The sequence below is a fragment of the Mastomys coucha genome, unplaced genomic scaffold (assembly GCF_008632895.1).
Source record: "Mastomys coucha isolate ucsf_1 unplaced genomic scaffold, UCSF_Mcou_1 pScaffold22, whole genome shotgun sequence".
Taxonomy (NCBI): domain Eukaryota; kingdom Metazoa; phylum Chordata; class Mammalia; order Rodentia; family Muridae; genus Mastomys; species Mastomys coucha.
The window spans coordinates 64,952,187-64,968,775 of record NW_022196905.1 but is presented as its reverse complement, the minus strand read 5'-3'; the positions used below and the strand labels follow the sequence as shown (position 1 = coordinate 64,968,775).

General features: G+C 39.3%; 1 protein-coding gene across 3 annotated transcripts in view; it reads right to left on the bottom strand.

Moving 5' to 3' along the window:
• Positions 1-4,032: 4,032 nt before the first annotated feature.
• The window catches only part of Gabrb1 (gamma-aminobutyric acid type A receptor beta1 subunit), a 432,240-nt gene continuing 419,683 nt past the window's right edge, over positions 4,033-16,589 (bottom strand). The window contains exons 9-10 of one of the 3 annotated variants that reach the window (XM_031342595.1): positions 11,546-11,623; positions 4,033-7,691 (exon numbers count right to left, since the gene is read on the bottom strand). In XM_031342595.1, coding sequence (XP_031198455.1) covers positions 7,599-7,691; positions 11,546-11,623 — 171 coding nt within the window. In that variant the 3' untranslated portion in view covers positions 4,033-7,598. Of the gene's footprint in view, positions 11,624-16,589 lie in introns of all 3 variants that reach the window. The other 2 variants (XM_031342596.1, XM_031342594.1) reach the window with 2 other exon arrangements.

Below are 16,589 nucleotides of genomic sequence, written 5' to 3'. Positions count from 1 at the left end.
AAAAAACATTTCAACAGGTTTTCAGAAATACTGTTCCTTGCCATTCAGTTTCTTAGTGGTGTTATAGATACACGAAAAATATTACCAGCTTGTGTTAGAAAGAAAAGGCTATGTGAAAGAGTAAAAGATCATTAAATATTTGTTTCTTTTTGCAATGCAAGAAGTTTGCCTTCTGAAAACCAGAGAGGAATTCTTTTATTTGCAAGAACCGGTATAATGTCAATCAGAATAACGAGTTTGCTAAGTTATATTTGGCAAGAGGGTAGATTGCAATAGATTGCAAAATTGATTAGTGGAGACTGAAAGACACAAGGAAAAAAAAAAAGGAAAAGCAAACAAACCACTTGAAGTCCTCTGACATTTGGTGAGCTTAGCTTTGGAGTCTGCGAGGCAGCAGAGGGTGTGTGTGTTTCTTTCCGCGTGGATGTAGCACCTGCTTTGGAAGCCACGGCTGTTGAACACAGAGTGCTATGAACTAAAGTAGCAGACACTTGTTTGGTGGGTTTGGGTGACTTTTGGACTCAGTCAAGTTTTCAGGGAAGTAATTGCCAACGAGGTGTTTGAATCACTGCCGGCAGCATGGTCATGTCGCATTTTCTAGCCTAATTAGACTTGAATTCCCAGCTCCCCTGCATTCCACCCTTACCTGGCACCACCATGGCAAGCCTTTTGCTACACATTCAGCCCGTTTGTTAAATTCAGATTTTCTCAGAGATCACAGGCAGCCAGGAGAGGGTTTTTTTTTTCCTTTCTAGTAAGCCATCTTCAATCCATATTCTTTTCTTTCTAAAACAGTTTGATTTGTGTTTATACAATACTATAAACTCCCCCTTTCCTCCCTTAACCTTCTGAGTGACATACCAACATCACCTCAGCCATTACCTCTCCATCACAATGGCACAAAATGCTACCTGGTGGTGAAAACCAAAAGCTTATTTTAAAAAGTTAAAGCATTTTTTTAGACCCTGCAAGCATTTAAATCATTGGGAATTTTCAAAAACCTCAGGCAATCTTGACCTTTTAAAAGTGTCACATGGTAGCTTTTATCAAGAGAATTATTGGCTTATTTTAAAATATGGGGCTGAGCAACAGTGAATAAATACACATGTATAAAATCATAAATATTCCTTCCCTTAGAAAAATAGTGGGTGTTCTGAATATAAAAGGTCACTTGGATACATAATTCTCACTACAGTGAATTAGAATCATCCTGGGACTTTCCTAAAAATATCTCAGGGGCACTACTGCAAAACACATTTCAAGCTTTCTCCAGTGAATATTTTTAAAATGATAAAGAAATCAGACATGAATGTGTTGCTAAAAAAAGAAAGAGGTCAAACACACTGCCATTCAATATATTAGGGAAAATGTATGTAGAAACACACACACACTACCTAGTAAAGCTGGGGTGTCTGGCTGTCTTTGGGGGGGTTAGGTTAGCAAAGCCTGTGTGATAGCACACCAGAGATGTCAGCCACCCAAGGGTCACAAGGAGGTTGTTCCTGTTACCTGCTCTTCAATGAATCGAGCAGCAGTGGGGAAGGTTAAGAGCTGTCTACCCTTCCTAGCCAGTGCCAAGTCTTCTATTAACATCTTGGAAGAAGTGGAACGTGCTGTACAAATGCCCCCTGGGACTGTTCTTGTAAGACTTCCCATTGGACTGCTCCATCGACAATCCAATGCTGTTTCAACTTCCAACGCCCCATAGAGCATACATTCAAAAGACTTTTAATAAGGCAGGCATGGATTACTAGGGGTAGAAATGAAACTATGGGAGAAAAAATGCTCCCTTTTCCCATAAAGGAAAAGCAGAAGTAACTAGGATGGAAAATATAGTTCTGCTAGAGTTCATGTAGAATGGAGGTGTTATAAAGATCATGTCTGGTCACTCCCAGTCATGTCTGGTCACTCCCAGTCAGTAGGGAAAAAATATCCCGGTGGCCCACTCTGCATGAGGTCAGCTAGAGCTCAACAGTAAGTATGGTTTTATTTTTTAATTTATTTAGAGATTGTATGCATGAGGTCCTACAAAAGACTTAGAAACTAAGGTGTTTACTCTTAAGAACCATTTTGTTTTTGAGAGAGGCCAAATATTTACAAGAGTACTGGAAACACACAGACTACCCAATTTCATTGGACAGAGTTGTTACAAGAAGTAATGGGTGCCAGCATGGGAGGAAATGAAGATGGGTGCTCAGGTGGGTATTTTGGGTGCTGCTGGCTTGCAACTTTGGGGTGGAGCTAGGAAGAATCCTGACCGTAAGATGTAAAGTTTGAAGGGCAGTGATAGCTGTTGGAGTGAAGGTTAACGAAGGGCATTGGGTCAGTCTTGAATGGATCAATTAAAGAGAGCAATGAAATGCTTTGTGCACAGGAGAGGTGAAGCCTGCTTAGGCACAAGAAGTACCCTACAAAGGATAAGTCATATTTTCTGGGACTGAATACAAGCTCCATCAGCAAACCTATTGGTGCTTTCCATATCCTCCGGGTTGCTGAGATTCCATAATTAAAGTGGTCACTTGATTTGTCACTCAAGTGGGTATCTCAGGCAAATTGGGTTGTATGGTCTTTGAAGAATGATAATGTGAACCTAAAGAATGCAGCAGAACTGGAGCTGCTGTCGCACAGGCTTTTCTTCCTCACTGTCCTTGAACAATGAGAGGCTGTTATGTGGGGAGTTAGAGAGAAGGTAGAGCAGATAGAAATATGGTGAACAGTGTTCAGTGGGCACAGTATCTTATTCTTGACTGTAAGAGCTGACTTCTTCTAAGTTTTTCCACGTCCTTGAACTACTCCACAAGCCTGGATTATTGACGACAAAGGCATTCCATATAGATCATGTGGGAGAGGTAGAAACTTTTGTCTTTGGAGGCAAGAAAAACTGGGAATGCATTCTCACTTCTGTGCCCTGATACTGGTGTTACTGAATAACTTCATAGGGCTGGAGTATAGAGCAAAGTGCTATTATGGTGAGAGAGGATTTTCTATTCCTTAGCCTAATATGACATAGTCATTATTGGAAAGCTACCCAAAGTAATTCTTAGTTTCATTTTAAATTAAATAATCAACTGATCAATTAATTAATTAATTATGTGTGTAGCACTGGGCACTTGCAAGCCTGTTATGATAACCACATTCTTCAGTAAATGGTTGAGGAATGATGCCTAATTCAACTTCAGTCAACAGGACCATAAGGAAGGCTTCTGGGGCTGAGTTGAGGAAAGAGTTCCTTGCTTTTAAAAAATAATCCAGGACTTTCCCTGGTTCTGGATATTTGTGATAGTCTGTGCAATCTTGTTGATAATATTCAGAGAATCAGATAAGGGTATTGGGTCTAATGTTCTTGAAATAAGCACCTTAGACCAGGCACTTCTTCTAATCTTGTTATATGAGCTAAGAATAGTTTGATTGCGTAAGATATTCTGAGAGTCATCTTTTGTTACCTGTACCTGAATAGATCTCAGTAGATACACCTACATTAGTAACTACTAACCTTGCCTCAGTTACGACTTAAACACTTAGGAATTCTTCCTCCCTCTAAAAGTGATATTGTTAGGTGTGACTCCGTCTAAAGGTTGAAAACATCATGGGAAAGCTGAAAAGAAAGCAACCACCTCCTTGCTTGAAGAGGAGCCTGAGTCCATCAACACATGAGGAGTTTGGGAGAATGATCTTTGAAGAGCGCTTGAGGCTGAGAGCAGAGGATTAAGCTAATTGTACAAAAAGAAAAAAAAGGTGTTCCATTCATAGGATGATATACAGCCCAAAATGGTATTTCTGGGCATTATCCTAACAATTTTTTTTAAAAAAATTCAATATAATAAATAATAAAATCGTTCAATAGATTATATATAGAAGAAACACACATGAACACAATTAAAGTCATATTTGACAGATCCACAGACATAGGCAACTGGATGGGAGAAGATTATGCTAACAATTTTCAATAGTTAGAAGGCTCCCAAGAGAATCATAAACATTGAGTAAAAGTTAAGATACTTGCTGAAATTATTTTGGTGGTCATGTTCAGAGACTGAAATGGGGAGGGGTGTACTGGCCGGAGAACAACGGCGAGGCTAATTAGAATTTAATTAACATTTAGCTATGGCTGGATCTAGAATATCAGACCAATTTCTTGGTAAAGTAGTGTATCAGGAGACAAGAGGACAAGAACAGGAGGGATGTGTAGCAGCTTCTGAGGACTCAGGCTCTTTCATCTAGATGGGTAGCTGCATCTGGCTTGCAAGTTCAAATACATTTACTCATTTCACTTTAGGGACATAGAGAGATGTGAAATTTAAAACTGGATATGTCTGGAATAAATGTGGGTTCAGACACTGCCTAGAAGATGGTCTTCCATCCACAAGTGAGGGTTCTCTGGCTTTTCCTTGACTATGTTACAGAGGATGGTTTAAGAACATCTAAAGTTCCCAAGATCTAAAACTGGAGATCAGATCACATGGATGAATGATATCTGAGAGCCCCCTAAAGATACTTTTCTAAGATGGAAGATTGTGATATAGGATATTTTAAAAGTAGAGGTTTGGAAGAAATATGACTCATACTCAATTCACTTGACACCACGTCTTAAAGGCATGTGACAAAGACTATTATTAGATTTGCAAAGGTGCATCAACAAGGTCTATGGTGAACCTGTATCACTTGGTTAAACTCCAGTGTAAAGGAGCCTCTCTAAAATAACCTTTGAAACTTGGTTCTAGAAGAGAACTTGAAGTCATCGGCTGGCATGTCAAGAGTCACAGTCCTAGGTAGACACGTACCCCCATCCTGATTCCAAGGTAACTTTCATCTTATCTCCTGTCTCTCTTCACCACATACTGTTGATCATTCAATATTATAGGGCATTTTGTTTGCTATATGTTTAGAGAACTCTATTCTCTAAGTCTATAGAGATGCTTTATGGAAGAAATGCATCTTACAGAATTCTCTGGTGATAATTTGGACAGTGCATAATGGTTTCTGCAATTGCTAACTTAGTAGAATCTGCTAGAAGGTTGAGGTGGGGGGAGTAGGTGAGGAGAAATATATGAAGTGTAAGTGTAGGATGGGGCACAGAAATGATGAATTAGGTTTAATTCCAAAATGATTACCTGTAAGCACAGTTGTACAACTTGAGTGATAAGAGATTCTGGGAAGAATAAAAGGAAAAATTTAAATACCATACTGTTAAGACTAGGGGAGCATATGCATAGACAAACATAAATTCACCATGCTACCATGATGTCTTAAAAATGGCCGTAACCTTAGGTTCTGGTATTGATAATATAATCATCCGTAGGTCTAAGTGCATTATTTTCATTTCTTCTGTATTTTGAAATAAGTTTGGAGAGAGAAGACTGTTGTAAATGTGTGTAGTCTTTACATAAAGAACAGAAAGAAAAATAATTCAAGGGCATTCAGAGGTGCCCATGATTCAAAGACTTGCCTTTGAAGACCTTTTAAAGGTGTTATGAATAGGAATTGGGAAGAATTGTTATAATTCATCGTTCATGAGTTAAATGAAGAAATACAAGTCCAAAGATTGAAGCCACCATCTACATATGAACAAGATAGCATATAAACTTCAGAAATGAAATGGAGAATAAATAGAGAAATGGAATTGATTCCACTTGGTATGTAGTTGGGAAAGAATAAGACAGAAGATTTCATCTATTTTATAAAAACCAAGATTGCAAAATATACATATAATATTTTAGTCATTTGAATATATAAAAATATATTTGAGAGTGTCTCCTGGTTCCTGTTTCTCTTCAAAGGAAGCCTTGGAGAAGCAAGAGCCAGATAATAATGCTGCTCTTGTTCATCCTTTGGCTTTGGAATGAGACTGTATTAATGAATGAATCTGTAAGTCTGTGTTCCTAAGGCAATGAAGAAGGTTATTTGGCCTCTCTTGTCTGGACTGACTTGTCCTGATTGTCCACAAGATATAATGCGCAGGCAGTGGTGGAGAGTGCAATCCCTTCTCAACGGCTTCAGGAGTATCAATTTTCCCAACTTGAATTCCAACTGGACTTTTTTTTTTTGATAAATATATGAGTTGCAAGCAGTATGGGAGCCAATCAAAAATGGTTCTGAGTCCCTTGATGTGAGTCCCTTAATAAGCCAAAGGCTTCTGAATAGTCAAAAGAAAAACAAGAAGAAAATCCTGTTGGACTTCTTCAATTTTAATGGGAAATGTCTGCCATGGGAGATGTCAAAACAAACAGAGAACCCTTATTTTTTTCCCTGCTAGGAACTTAATATTTTCTGTTTTGTAATTCTTTTATTAAAAAGAACTTCTATCAAATACTTGCTGCAACTTTCAACAATTATATTTTCAATCATTCCAGATAATATGTTTTCTCAAGAAAAGCTAAGGTAAAAAAATCACAATATGTTCTAGCCTGGAAACTGGCAGAATGGATTAGTTCCAACAAGGTGTGTTTTGTGTGCTCAGACAGTGGTGGGTCACATCTTGGAATTAAAATTATCCCAAAGTAATGGCTTTCTGTGTGTACTTGTCTAACCCTTAAAAAGGACACAAAGCATCTTACCCTCAAGGAGGACACTGTTCCCTCGAACACTAAGAAACCAATCTCTGTCTTCAATTGCTTGGATAGTCTGAATTTCTGTTGGCACCATCTCCCTCTCTGGGATTGCCAGTTAGCATGGAAACATTCTGTGCTCCACATCCTGGAGACTTTTGAAAGAACTCTGAAAACTTGGAGGGAGTAATACCTGGAATCATTCAGTTACCAGGTTCTTCAAACTCAAGTAGTTTCCACCATACACACCCTTTCTTTATCAGTTCACATCAAAATTTTTGTCTACTTTTAAGAGTAAGCACATAGATACCTCGGTATCTCTCACATGTGTATCTGCCACTTCTCACTATCAAGGCCATTTATCATCTCTACCTCTACCCCTGCCTTTCCTTTGGGTATTGACTGTCCACCCTGATCAGACCCATGCATTCTATCCATGTTTAGTTTTACTAGAAGTTCAATAAGACAAAGTGGAAAAGTTAGAAGTGAAAGCTATTGGCACACATGAAGCTTTGGATTCCCTGTGGAATTTGAGCATCCCTTCTGTCCCTGACCCCTTAAGCAGCATTGGTAATTCAGTACTTGATGATACAAATAGCCACAGTGACTGAAAACAACTTATCTATTTTTTTCACGACTGCTCAAGGAGCAGATTGTCCCAGTTCTGGTTTCTGCTGGTGCTCTGTTCTTTGGCCCCACAGGTTGGCAGCCTTCTAGGCAGCTGCTGTCCCTGTCAGTGGGTAAAGGCATGAGGCAGTGATCACAAACACCTGGCTATGGCTTACAGCAGAGTCACACCACGGTATGCATGAAAGAGCAAGAGCTGGAGAGATTCTGGTGTGGGCCCGAAACACTAATCATTTCACTTCATGAATAAAAAGCAAAGGCTTTAGAAGCTTACGATATTTACAGTGCTCTGGTTTTCCAAACATCCACCCTAAGTTGAGGACAACCATAACACAGGGGACAGTTCCGTGAACTATGTACAGAATTTACAAGGAGGTTTACACAGTAGTCTACAATCCATTGACAAATGGACCTTTGTGTTTTCTTTCAGATATATGGATGTTTTTCTCTTCTGTTCATCCCGGAAACTGCCGATTGAACCATCTTGAGCAAGTGGTTGCACATTCCTTTCATCCCTCCCTAGGATAAATGATTATGTTTTAAGAATCAAATGATGGCACATCACCCCTTTGACAATATACTGTCCAAAGTTTTAGACATGCAAAATCTCAGAGACTTTTTTTTTCTTCTAGGAAGATTATCCTGTTTCCTTTTCATTTAACTTGGCAGATTGTAATCAAACTCCTTCTAAATGAATATTCATAAAATAGTCATTGGTTTTAGGAAGATGGAATTCTTGTGAATTTTCTATGGCTTTCTAAAAGGAAAGTCCAGTTTTTTGGACCCCAAAGCCGTTACTCCTTTTCTCTGCACCATATTCTTCTCATTTTAAAAATCCATCATTGACTGTAGTGTACAATAAAGTATATAGATATACTTTATATGTGTATACACAAACACAGATTATTCATTCCGCAGGCTTGCCAGCCAGCTGTGCTTGCTGTTTGGCAACAGAGGAGATTGAGATACTAATCCTGGATCACTCAAGCAGAAATAAGCCTTTGCCTGGGTCTTTGCCTCACAGAATTGCCAAGTATAAGGAACACCTGATGTTCTATGAGCAGTCACAGTTGTCAAGTAAAAGGTGCGGATGTCTACTGTGCCCACAGCCGGTTAAGTCTTCAACATGATCTGTCCCACTGTGAAACTGTGAAACATAGGGTTCTCTGTATGTACATGAGGCACAAGAGAGGACGTCTGCAGTTTTCAGTCTCTTCTGTTCCTCAATGCAGGGGATTATGGCTATTTTCATAGCAATAGGAAATTGACTCAATAATAGTTAAAGAACAACCTTTGTATAATATAATTTAAATCTTTCAAGAATGGGGGCCATGTGAGGGCATTTATGAATGTTTTATGACTTTTATGTTTTATTTACATCATTTTGGGAAAGAAGAGAGAGAAAATCAGAAAAGGAAGGTGCTTCCCTGTCAGTGTTTGGCTTGGGAAGGGAGCAGAGAGGAATGGATTAGTCTGGGAGGTGTTCAGAAGATAGGACAAAGATCATGACCCACAAGCAAGACATCTTCACTTGATGCAATAGAAGCTTCAGGCGTCTATTGCCTCTGAGATCACTGCCATGTAGTCAGATTTGCATAATGGTGGCTGTGATCCATGTACCATTTCATGGTACCTTTTAAAAAGGTTAAAATGTAGGAAAAGTTCAAAATGTCGTTTCCCTTTTTTATGCAAAAGATGTTTTATATCTAAAACTATAACAAAATCACTTTAGATTTTACAAAGGAAGATACAGTACTGAAAACATAAACAATCCTAATCTTTTATGAGAAGATCTAAATAGACACTGTCACTCTGATTTAGTTTTTCTTTCTTGAAAGCCCCTTAAAGAGCTTTGGCATCAGAATGATTAATTTCTGTTCAGCATCAGGCACCAATTATCCATTCCTATGTTTAAAATCAGTGACTGTGTAGTGGCTCTTGGGTATTAGGAACCTCCCACTACTGACAGGATCACATTCTACTGTGTCCAGTGATGATGGTCAATGGCTAAGCATCTCAGCTTGCTGGAAGCTGAGCAGAGCTTTTTACAAAGATGACCCTGTGACCTCAGCCTGAGTTAGCATAGCCAGGGAAGTGTGTTTACACACCTGAAAACCTAACTGAAAATTTGTCTTCAAAATCCTAGCACTCCTCATGAAATAGCTGTGATCAGGTATTTGTTTTGTTTAAGGTATAGTGGGATTTTGATATTTGTACTAATGTCTGTTAGTATATCCAGCCACACTCACTTATTTAAGCTTTCTCTTTTCCTCTTGCTTTCTAAAGGAATATTTTATATTTTCCTCTTGGGCTCCTTAACATAAATTCCAGCCTTCCATTTCCAATTGTGACTGTAATTGTTAGCAGCTCACACTACTCTGCACATTGCTTCTCTTCTCAGAGGAGAGCCAGAGCATCACACGAGGCAGTCATCCCATCATCCTGAATTAGCCCTGCAGTTCCATGCCTGGATCATGCCAAAATGGCCTCCGTCCCCAGCTGATCAATTTGCTCTCACTCAACCTTGCAAATAAACATAAATAATTCTACAACTCAGACCAAAAGAAAATGAGGTTTTGATGCTATAAAACGGGAAGAACTCAACAGTAGCTTGTTGAGCATGTTTAGAATTGCGTTGCTTTATTGAAAGTCATGAGAACCACGGCCCAGAGTAATCCACGAGCGAGATGAGGCAATGACATAGTGATAGTGATGAATGAGTGGAGACACTTCTGGTCCACACCTCAGGGGCTGGTGGGCGTGTCTAAAGGCTCAGTGTGTTGCCATTTCGAGTTTCTTTTCTTTTTGTGATTTTGCTACTTTAAAGCTTTTCTTAACCTGGAAATCTGGCTTTGGAGGAAGACATTGATGTGGAGGATCAGCATTTCCCTGGCCATTCATTTTGTATCTTGAAATGCAGAGTTCAGAGAGCAGAAACAAAAAGTGCTAGCAGAGTCCCGTGCGATGAGTTCACCGCCGTTAGACACTACTCTCTGGAAAGCTAAGAAATACAAACAATTTGACTTAAGATTTGGCAGTGCAGTTAACTGCCCAGGCACCTTTTACATAACATGTGAGTCTTGCCTTCTTAAGGGAAATAGCAATTTTTTTCTCTCAGGGAAAAAACTGGTCTCCATCTCCTTCAAAGCCTTCACCAACTGCTGTACCCCACATATCCTTTGCTTCTCTCTGGATCAGGAACTGTGGAAAATGATCACATGTTTTCATGTCATCACGAGATTCCAAGGCTCATGAAGGACAGTCAGGGCTGCTCGCCATAACAGACAGGAAGAAAACCATCAGCCCCCCAACTTCTTTACTCTTGAGAAGTAAAGAAAAAATGGTCCCAGTGACTACCAGTTAGATTGGGCTGGATTCTAATGGTGACTTTGAACATCTAGGCAGTCTGAGAGAGGACCATTTTTAGGAATAGCCATGGTCATTGTCAGATGGACATAGTAGGGTGAGTTTGGGGGAAAAATGAGAAGCACGAGCTTTAATATCCCTCTTCCACAGAGCTCCACAGCTTTTCAGGAAGGGGCTCAGAAGAACTTCAGAGTGGATGGGAACTGTCAGGTTATATACTCTTTTCCTGTAAATCTGCAACTTGTCAATGGCTTTATTCTTCTGAGATGCTCAAGTTGTTTTTTCCCCCTTGTTTTTTTTTTTTTTATTTCTATTTAATTTTTTGGCATCACGAAATGGTTACAGTTTACCCAGAACACAGAGCAGGTGGACAGCAAGGTCCACTGTATATTTTCATTTTAAAATAATCCACTAAGATCCAGGGCAACTAAGAAAGACTGCCAACAATATCTACCACCCACCCTCTCTTTGTGTTTGTAAACAAAGCAATTGATGGAACTCTTACAGAGCTGGTTCCTTGGACCACAGTAGACAGGAAAAAATATCTTTTGTTGTTGTTGTTGTTGTTGTTGTTGAAGTAAACATGGTGTGATAATAAAAACTGACACACAAGATCGAAAACCAACTGGAAGGCTGAATCTCTTACCTCAAAAACCACAGCATTTACTGCTGTTGGGAATCTGTGGGGTTAGAAAACAAGCCAAGAGGAAGGTACTCTAAACCGAATCACGAGACTGACCTTAGTGTACATAGTAAAGCCAATAAACGACATTAAAAAGAGAAAAGGTGATGGGGAAGAACATTCGGGACCACTTGTCTATGGAGTTCACGTCCGTCAAGTCAGGAATCTTCACTTTGAGCTGCGAGGCGCGCCTGCGGATGCGCCCCTTGCCGGGCACCCCATGCCTGTCCAGCCCACGCCCGAAGCCTTCGCGGCTGCTCAGTGGTTTGCGGTACTGGATGCTGGCGCTGTCATATGAGTACATGGTGGCCTTGGGGTCACTTACACCTGTGAGCACCTCGGAGCCACTGGTCTCGTTCCTGATTTCCAGGGTGCTGAACAGAATATTGCCGTGGGCATCAACCTGAGGGCAGAGAAGACGTGCTCAGATGCTCACTAAGGTCATTCACTATTCTGTCATTGTCACAGAGGGACACATTGGTCCTTTCCATTTTGTGTACAGTTCTTCCCTTCAGTAGAAAACTGACTTCATGTGCTACTGACAAAGATTATCTGTAGTTTACCTGTCTATACCTACCAATCATCTACCAGTCATTCATCATATCTATTAGTCTATCTTCTATTACTTATCTATCACTCATCCTCTATCTCTGTCATCTATTTATACCAACGACTTATTTCTATCAATAATCTATTTCCAGCAACGATCTATTTACCTTCTACTTATTTGCCTATCAATGATCAGCCCACATTTATTAGTCATCTATTTCTTATCTTATTTATCTATCTTCTATCATCTGTCTATGTCAACCATTAATTTCTATCCATTATCTGTCATCTATCTACCTATCACTGATCTGTCTATCAATTATCTATTTTTATCTTCTATCTACTTATCATCTGTCACCTTATCTTTATTAATTACTTACTGTACAGTAATTTGGGGACTTTTCTATTGCCCCTTTTATTTCCCCCAAATTGACATGGAGACCTTGTTTCCATTAAGAAGCTTTAAGGACTATAGCTGGGCAGATATTTATCTAGTCTAACTCTATGGCTGCCTACTTCCTAGCCACAGGCCCTGTAACTTGTCACCTTAGTCTTGCCCTGGCTGTTCCTGCTCAGGGCCAGTCTCTCATGGTGACTATCTCCTTCCCACTTGAGCCACTCTCTCTCTTTGTGCACACAAGTCCCATATTATCCTCTTTTATGCAGCTATAGGCTGATCAGTTCTTTATTAACTAATCAGAGGCGATGGAAAACCATCCCCAACGACTTATCACCCACTTAGTTATCTATATTCTATCATTTATCTATGTTATTATTCTATATCTATTAATTTTTATCACTCGATCTTTACTCTTCTATTATCTATTTATGTCCATCTATCAATTACCTATATACCATCCATTCATCTGTATGATATATGCATCTATCTATCTCTATCATTATCATTGTTTTCTTTTTTCACTATCTATCTTGTTCTAATTTGATTTCTGTTGTTGTTCATGATAGCTAGTTTTAAGTCAACTTAAAACATAAATTAGAGTAATCTGAAAGGAGGAAACTTCAATTGAGAAATTGCCTCCATAAGATCCAGCTGTAAGGCGTGTTTCAAGTAGTGATTGATGTGGGAGAACTCAGTCTATTATGGGTGTGCAATTTCAGGGCTGGTAGTCTTGGGTTCTATAAGAAAGAAGGCTGAGCAAGCCATAGGGAGCAAGCCAGTAAGCAGCACCTGTCCATGGCCTCTGCATCAACTCCTGCCTTCAGGATCCTGCCCTGCTTGAGTTCCTGTCCTGATTTCCTTGGTGATGAACAGTGATGTGGAAGTGTAAACTGAATAAACCCTTTCCTCCCCAACTTCCATTTTGGTCATGTATTTTATTGCAGCAATAGAAACCATAACTAAGACATTGTTAAAAAATACTTTGACCAAAAACTACTTGGGATGGGAAGAAATTGTTTAGTTTATACTTTGAGATTATAATCCATCATTAGGGGGAAGTCAGGTCAGACTCAAGGGGAAACTTGGAGACAGGAATGATGGAGGAACTGCTTGCTGGTTCTCTGGCTTAATCAGCTAGTTTTCTTATAAAACTGAGGCCCACATGTCTAGGCTTGGTGTTATCCACAGTGGACCCAGACTGTTTGGCAAGAACTATCAAGACAGTCTCCTCACAGATACAAATCCAGGCCAGTCTGAACTGGGCAATTCTTCTATTGATTCTTTTTCTAGGTGATTCAAGGTTGTGTCAAATCGGCAATAAAACCTAACCAGCACGTATTTTTTGTGCTTGTTTGCTTTCTATTGCTGTGATAAAACACCATGACCCAAGACAACGTGGAGGAGAAAAGGACTTATTTAATCTTACAACTCTCAAATTATAACCTATCATGGAAGGAAGTCAGAGCAGGAACATAAGCAGGGCTGGACTGGAGCCAGGAACTGAAGGAGGAATACTGCTTACTGGCTTGTTCCCAATGGCTCTCTCTGTTTGTTTTTTTATTTTTTTATTTTTATATAATCCAGGACTTCCTTCCAGGGGCAGTACCACCCACAGTGGGTTAGGTCCTCCCACATCAATCATGAATCAAGAAAATGCCCCTTACAAGTGCCTACAGGCCAATCTGAGAGGCGTTTTCTCAGGTGAGCTTTGCTCTTTGTGGACGACTTCCACTAGAGTTTAGCTGATGAAAAACTGATCAGCACAACTGAGCCCCTTGTCAACTTGACGGAAAAATCAGTATTAAACCAGTAACCTTTGTTTTTCAATAGATTCCCAAGATTTCTTGCTAATATCACAATGTAAGACATAACTTTAAAAGCCCCAGATTCTTTGAGCATTTAAACATTTTAAAAGACAAGTTCTCTTTTAAAAGTCCTTACAAATCTAAAGTTGCTCTGGGAATGAGGGTTAGCAGTTAAGATCATTTACTGTAGATTTCACTTGACAATACTCAGGTCAGGTGGCTCCCAACCTCTTACAACTGCAGCTCCAGGAGATCCAACCAATGCCCTCTTCTTGCCTTTGTGGGCACATGCCCTCCTCACATGAATACCCATACCCAGGCCGTATACACGTAGGTTAAAATATTTCTTTTTGAGTTTGTAGTTCAAGGTAAAGAAATTAACCATTAGTTAACATGTGTCAAGGTAGGATGTCAAAACAGCTGATGAGGGAAGGAAGGAAGATAGAAGGCAGATTTCAAGGTAGAGAGAGGAAGTCAAAGGTATTGGATTATAGCAGAATACCTTCTAAACTGGAAAGTTCACACATGAAGGGAGGCCTGGGAAGATGACAGCTCACAGGAGGGGGTTCTAATGTTTCTCTTTGCCTATGTGGGATGGTGCTCTAGCCTAATGGTGTGTGTGTGTGTGTGTTCACACCATATAATGTGTGGAAAAGTCATGCCTAAGAAAGTTTGTTGCTGAAGTTGTGGAGCTGAAGTGATAAGGATATGTACTTTAGAAGATGAATAGATCATATGGCTTCTAGATCTGAAATACTCAAGAAAAATATGAAAGAGATTATTAAGACACATATCTCACTGAGGTGCATTGCTGATATTGGAAATAATCATGTCACGTGTTCTATTAAATGCTGATGTAATGGTTCCATCAAAGGGAGAACTTATTGCTAGTTCCAGGAAGCTGCATGAAAGCAAGCAGCTGGACTAGAGTCTGGAAGGATGTAAATATGGCAGAGCAAGGGATTGAGGGTTGGAAGCTGTGTTTTCATTCCAATTATCTTATTAACTGATGAGCAATGACCTTGGCTTAGTAAAGATCTTAGTATTCTCATGCATAAATGGGTGCTTTTCCCTAGATAATAGGGATGGATGTGTTTCCAGTCTTTAACAGTCTTTGATTATGGAGTATAACATTGCAACATAAAATATGTTACAATTATGTAAGAAAAACAAAACTTGTAAAATTCAATTCTTCATCTTGATTGTATACATTGTGTAGTTTAATTATTATGAGCAGGTAGATAAACAAGTTTAAAGATACTGTAATAAGCCAGGGATGCATGCAGTTCTCATTAAGTTGGTGTTGGGATGGGTCTTATATTTTTTAAGTTGGTGCAAATACACAAACATTTAAGGACTTTGTGAGATCTATTACTTTGTATAATATATAATAAATAATTATTAATAAGTAAAGAAGTCTCAAAGGTTGTTAGAAGCCATAGTTTCAAGTGGTGTGTTGACTCTTAAAGAATGAATCTAGCTCTAGAACTTTCTATGAATATTGAACTCATTGTTTAATTATTAAATTAGCAGTACAGTGTTCTTTTTGAGGAACATTTAAGAAGATCCACATAAGAATCCTTTTCTACTTCAAGCAACTTTTCTTACTAGAATAGGGTTATTGTAAAAGCTGATGTTACAGACTTTGCCTGTGCATGCCTGTGCGTGCGTGTGTGTATGTGTGTGTGTGCGTGTGTGCAAGTACATATGCCTATATATGTATGTATGTGGTGTATATGTGTGTGTGTGCCTGTGTGTGTGCATCCCTGTTAGTGCACTTTTATGTGTGTGTGTGTTTGCTAGATGGCTTTTTCATGCAGCACTGATGCAGCTTCTCCCCAAATAAGAGCCAAAAAATGAAAATGGCTATTGGTTTTTCACATCGTCAGGCATACCAAGAAGGCATCTGATGTATCTGTACTGCCTAGTTAATGAGGGATTGATATCTAGGTGAAGCATGACTCAGATAATAAGGTTTTTAAACCTCAAGGCAGATAGAATTAAAGCAAAAGAGAACGTAAATGCAATGAACTTTTATGAAAGTGCAGACTGTTAGATGTTCTACAGCATTGCTGGTGGTGACATAACTGCTCTAAAGGATGACCATGCTATGACTACATGAACATCATGTAGGATGTTCACGTCCCCCTGAAGGAAGGAATTCTTTCCTGCATTAATTTCCAGGCACAAATGAGCCAGGAACACACCCAACTTCTCATCTCTTCTCAGCACGGACTATGCGCCAGGCATATGTACAAAGAAGTGGGCTGACGTGGCTCTGCCTCATCTGGATTTTCCCTCCCTTTGATTTGTTCATGATGAGAGTGCAATGTTGAACCACAATGTGAAGGATCTGCACCCTGATGTACTTGTGGATAAGAACTGTAGTTGATCATGGATTCCACTGACTTCAAGATGGGTCTGAAAATGTCAGAAATAGCTGATCGTAGTACCTATATTCCTGAAAAAAATCCATTACTGATCGTCATTTTACATTACAGCATCATGGAATTTAAATCTATAGAAAGTGAACATTGTGAGTTGGGCTTCATGAAGACATACTAGGAATTTCTCTTTCTTTGTTTTTTGTTTTTTTGTTTGTTTGGTTTTTTTTT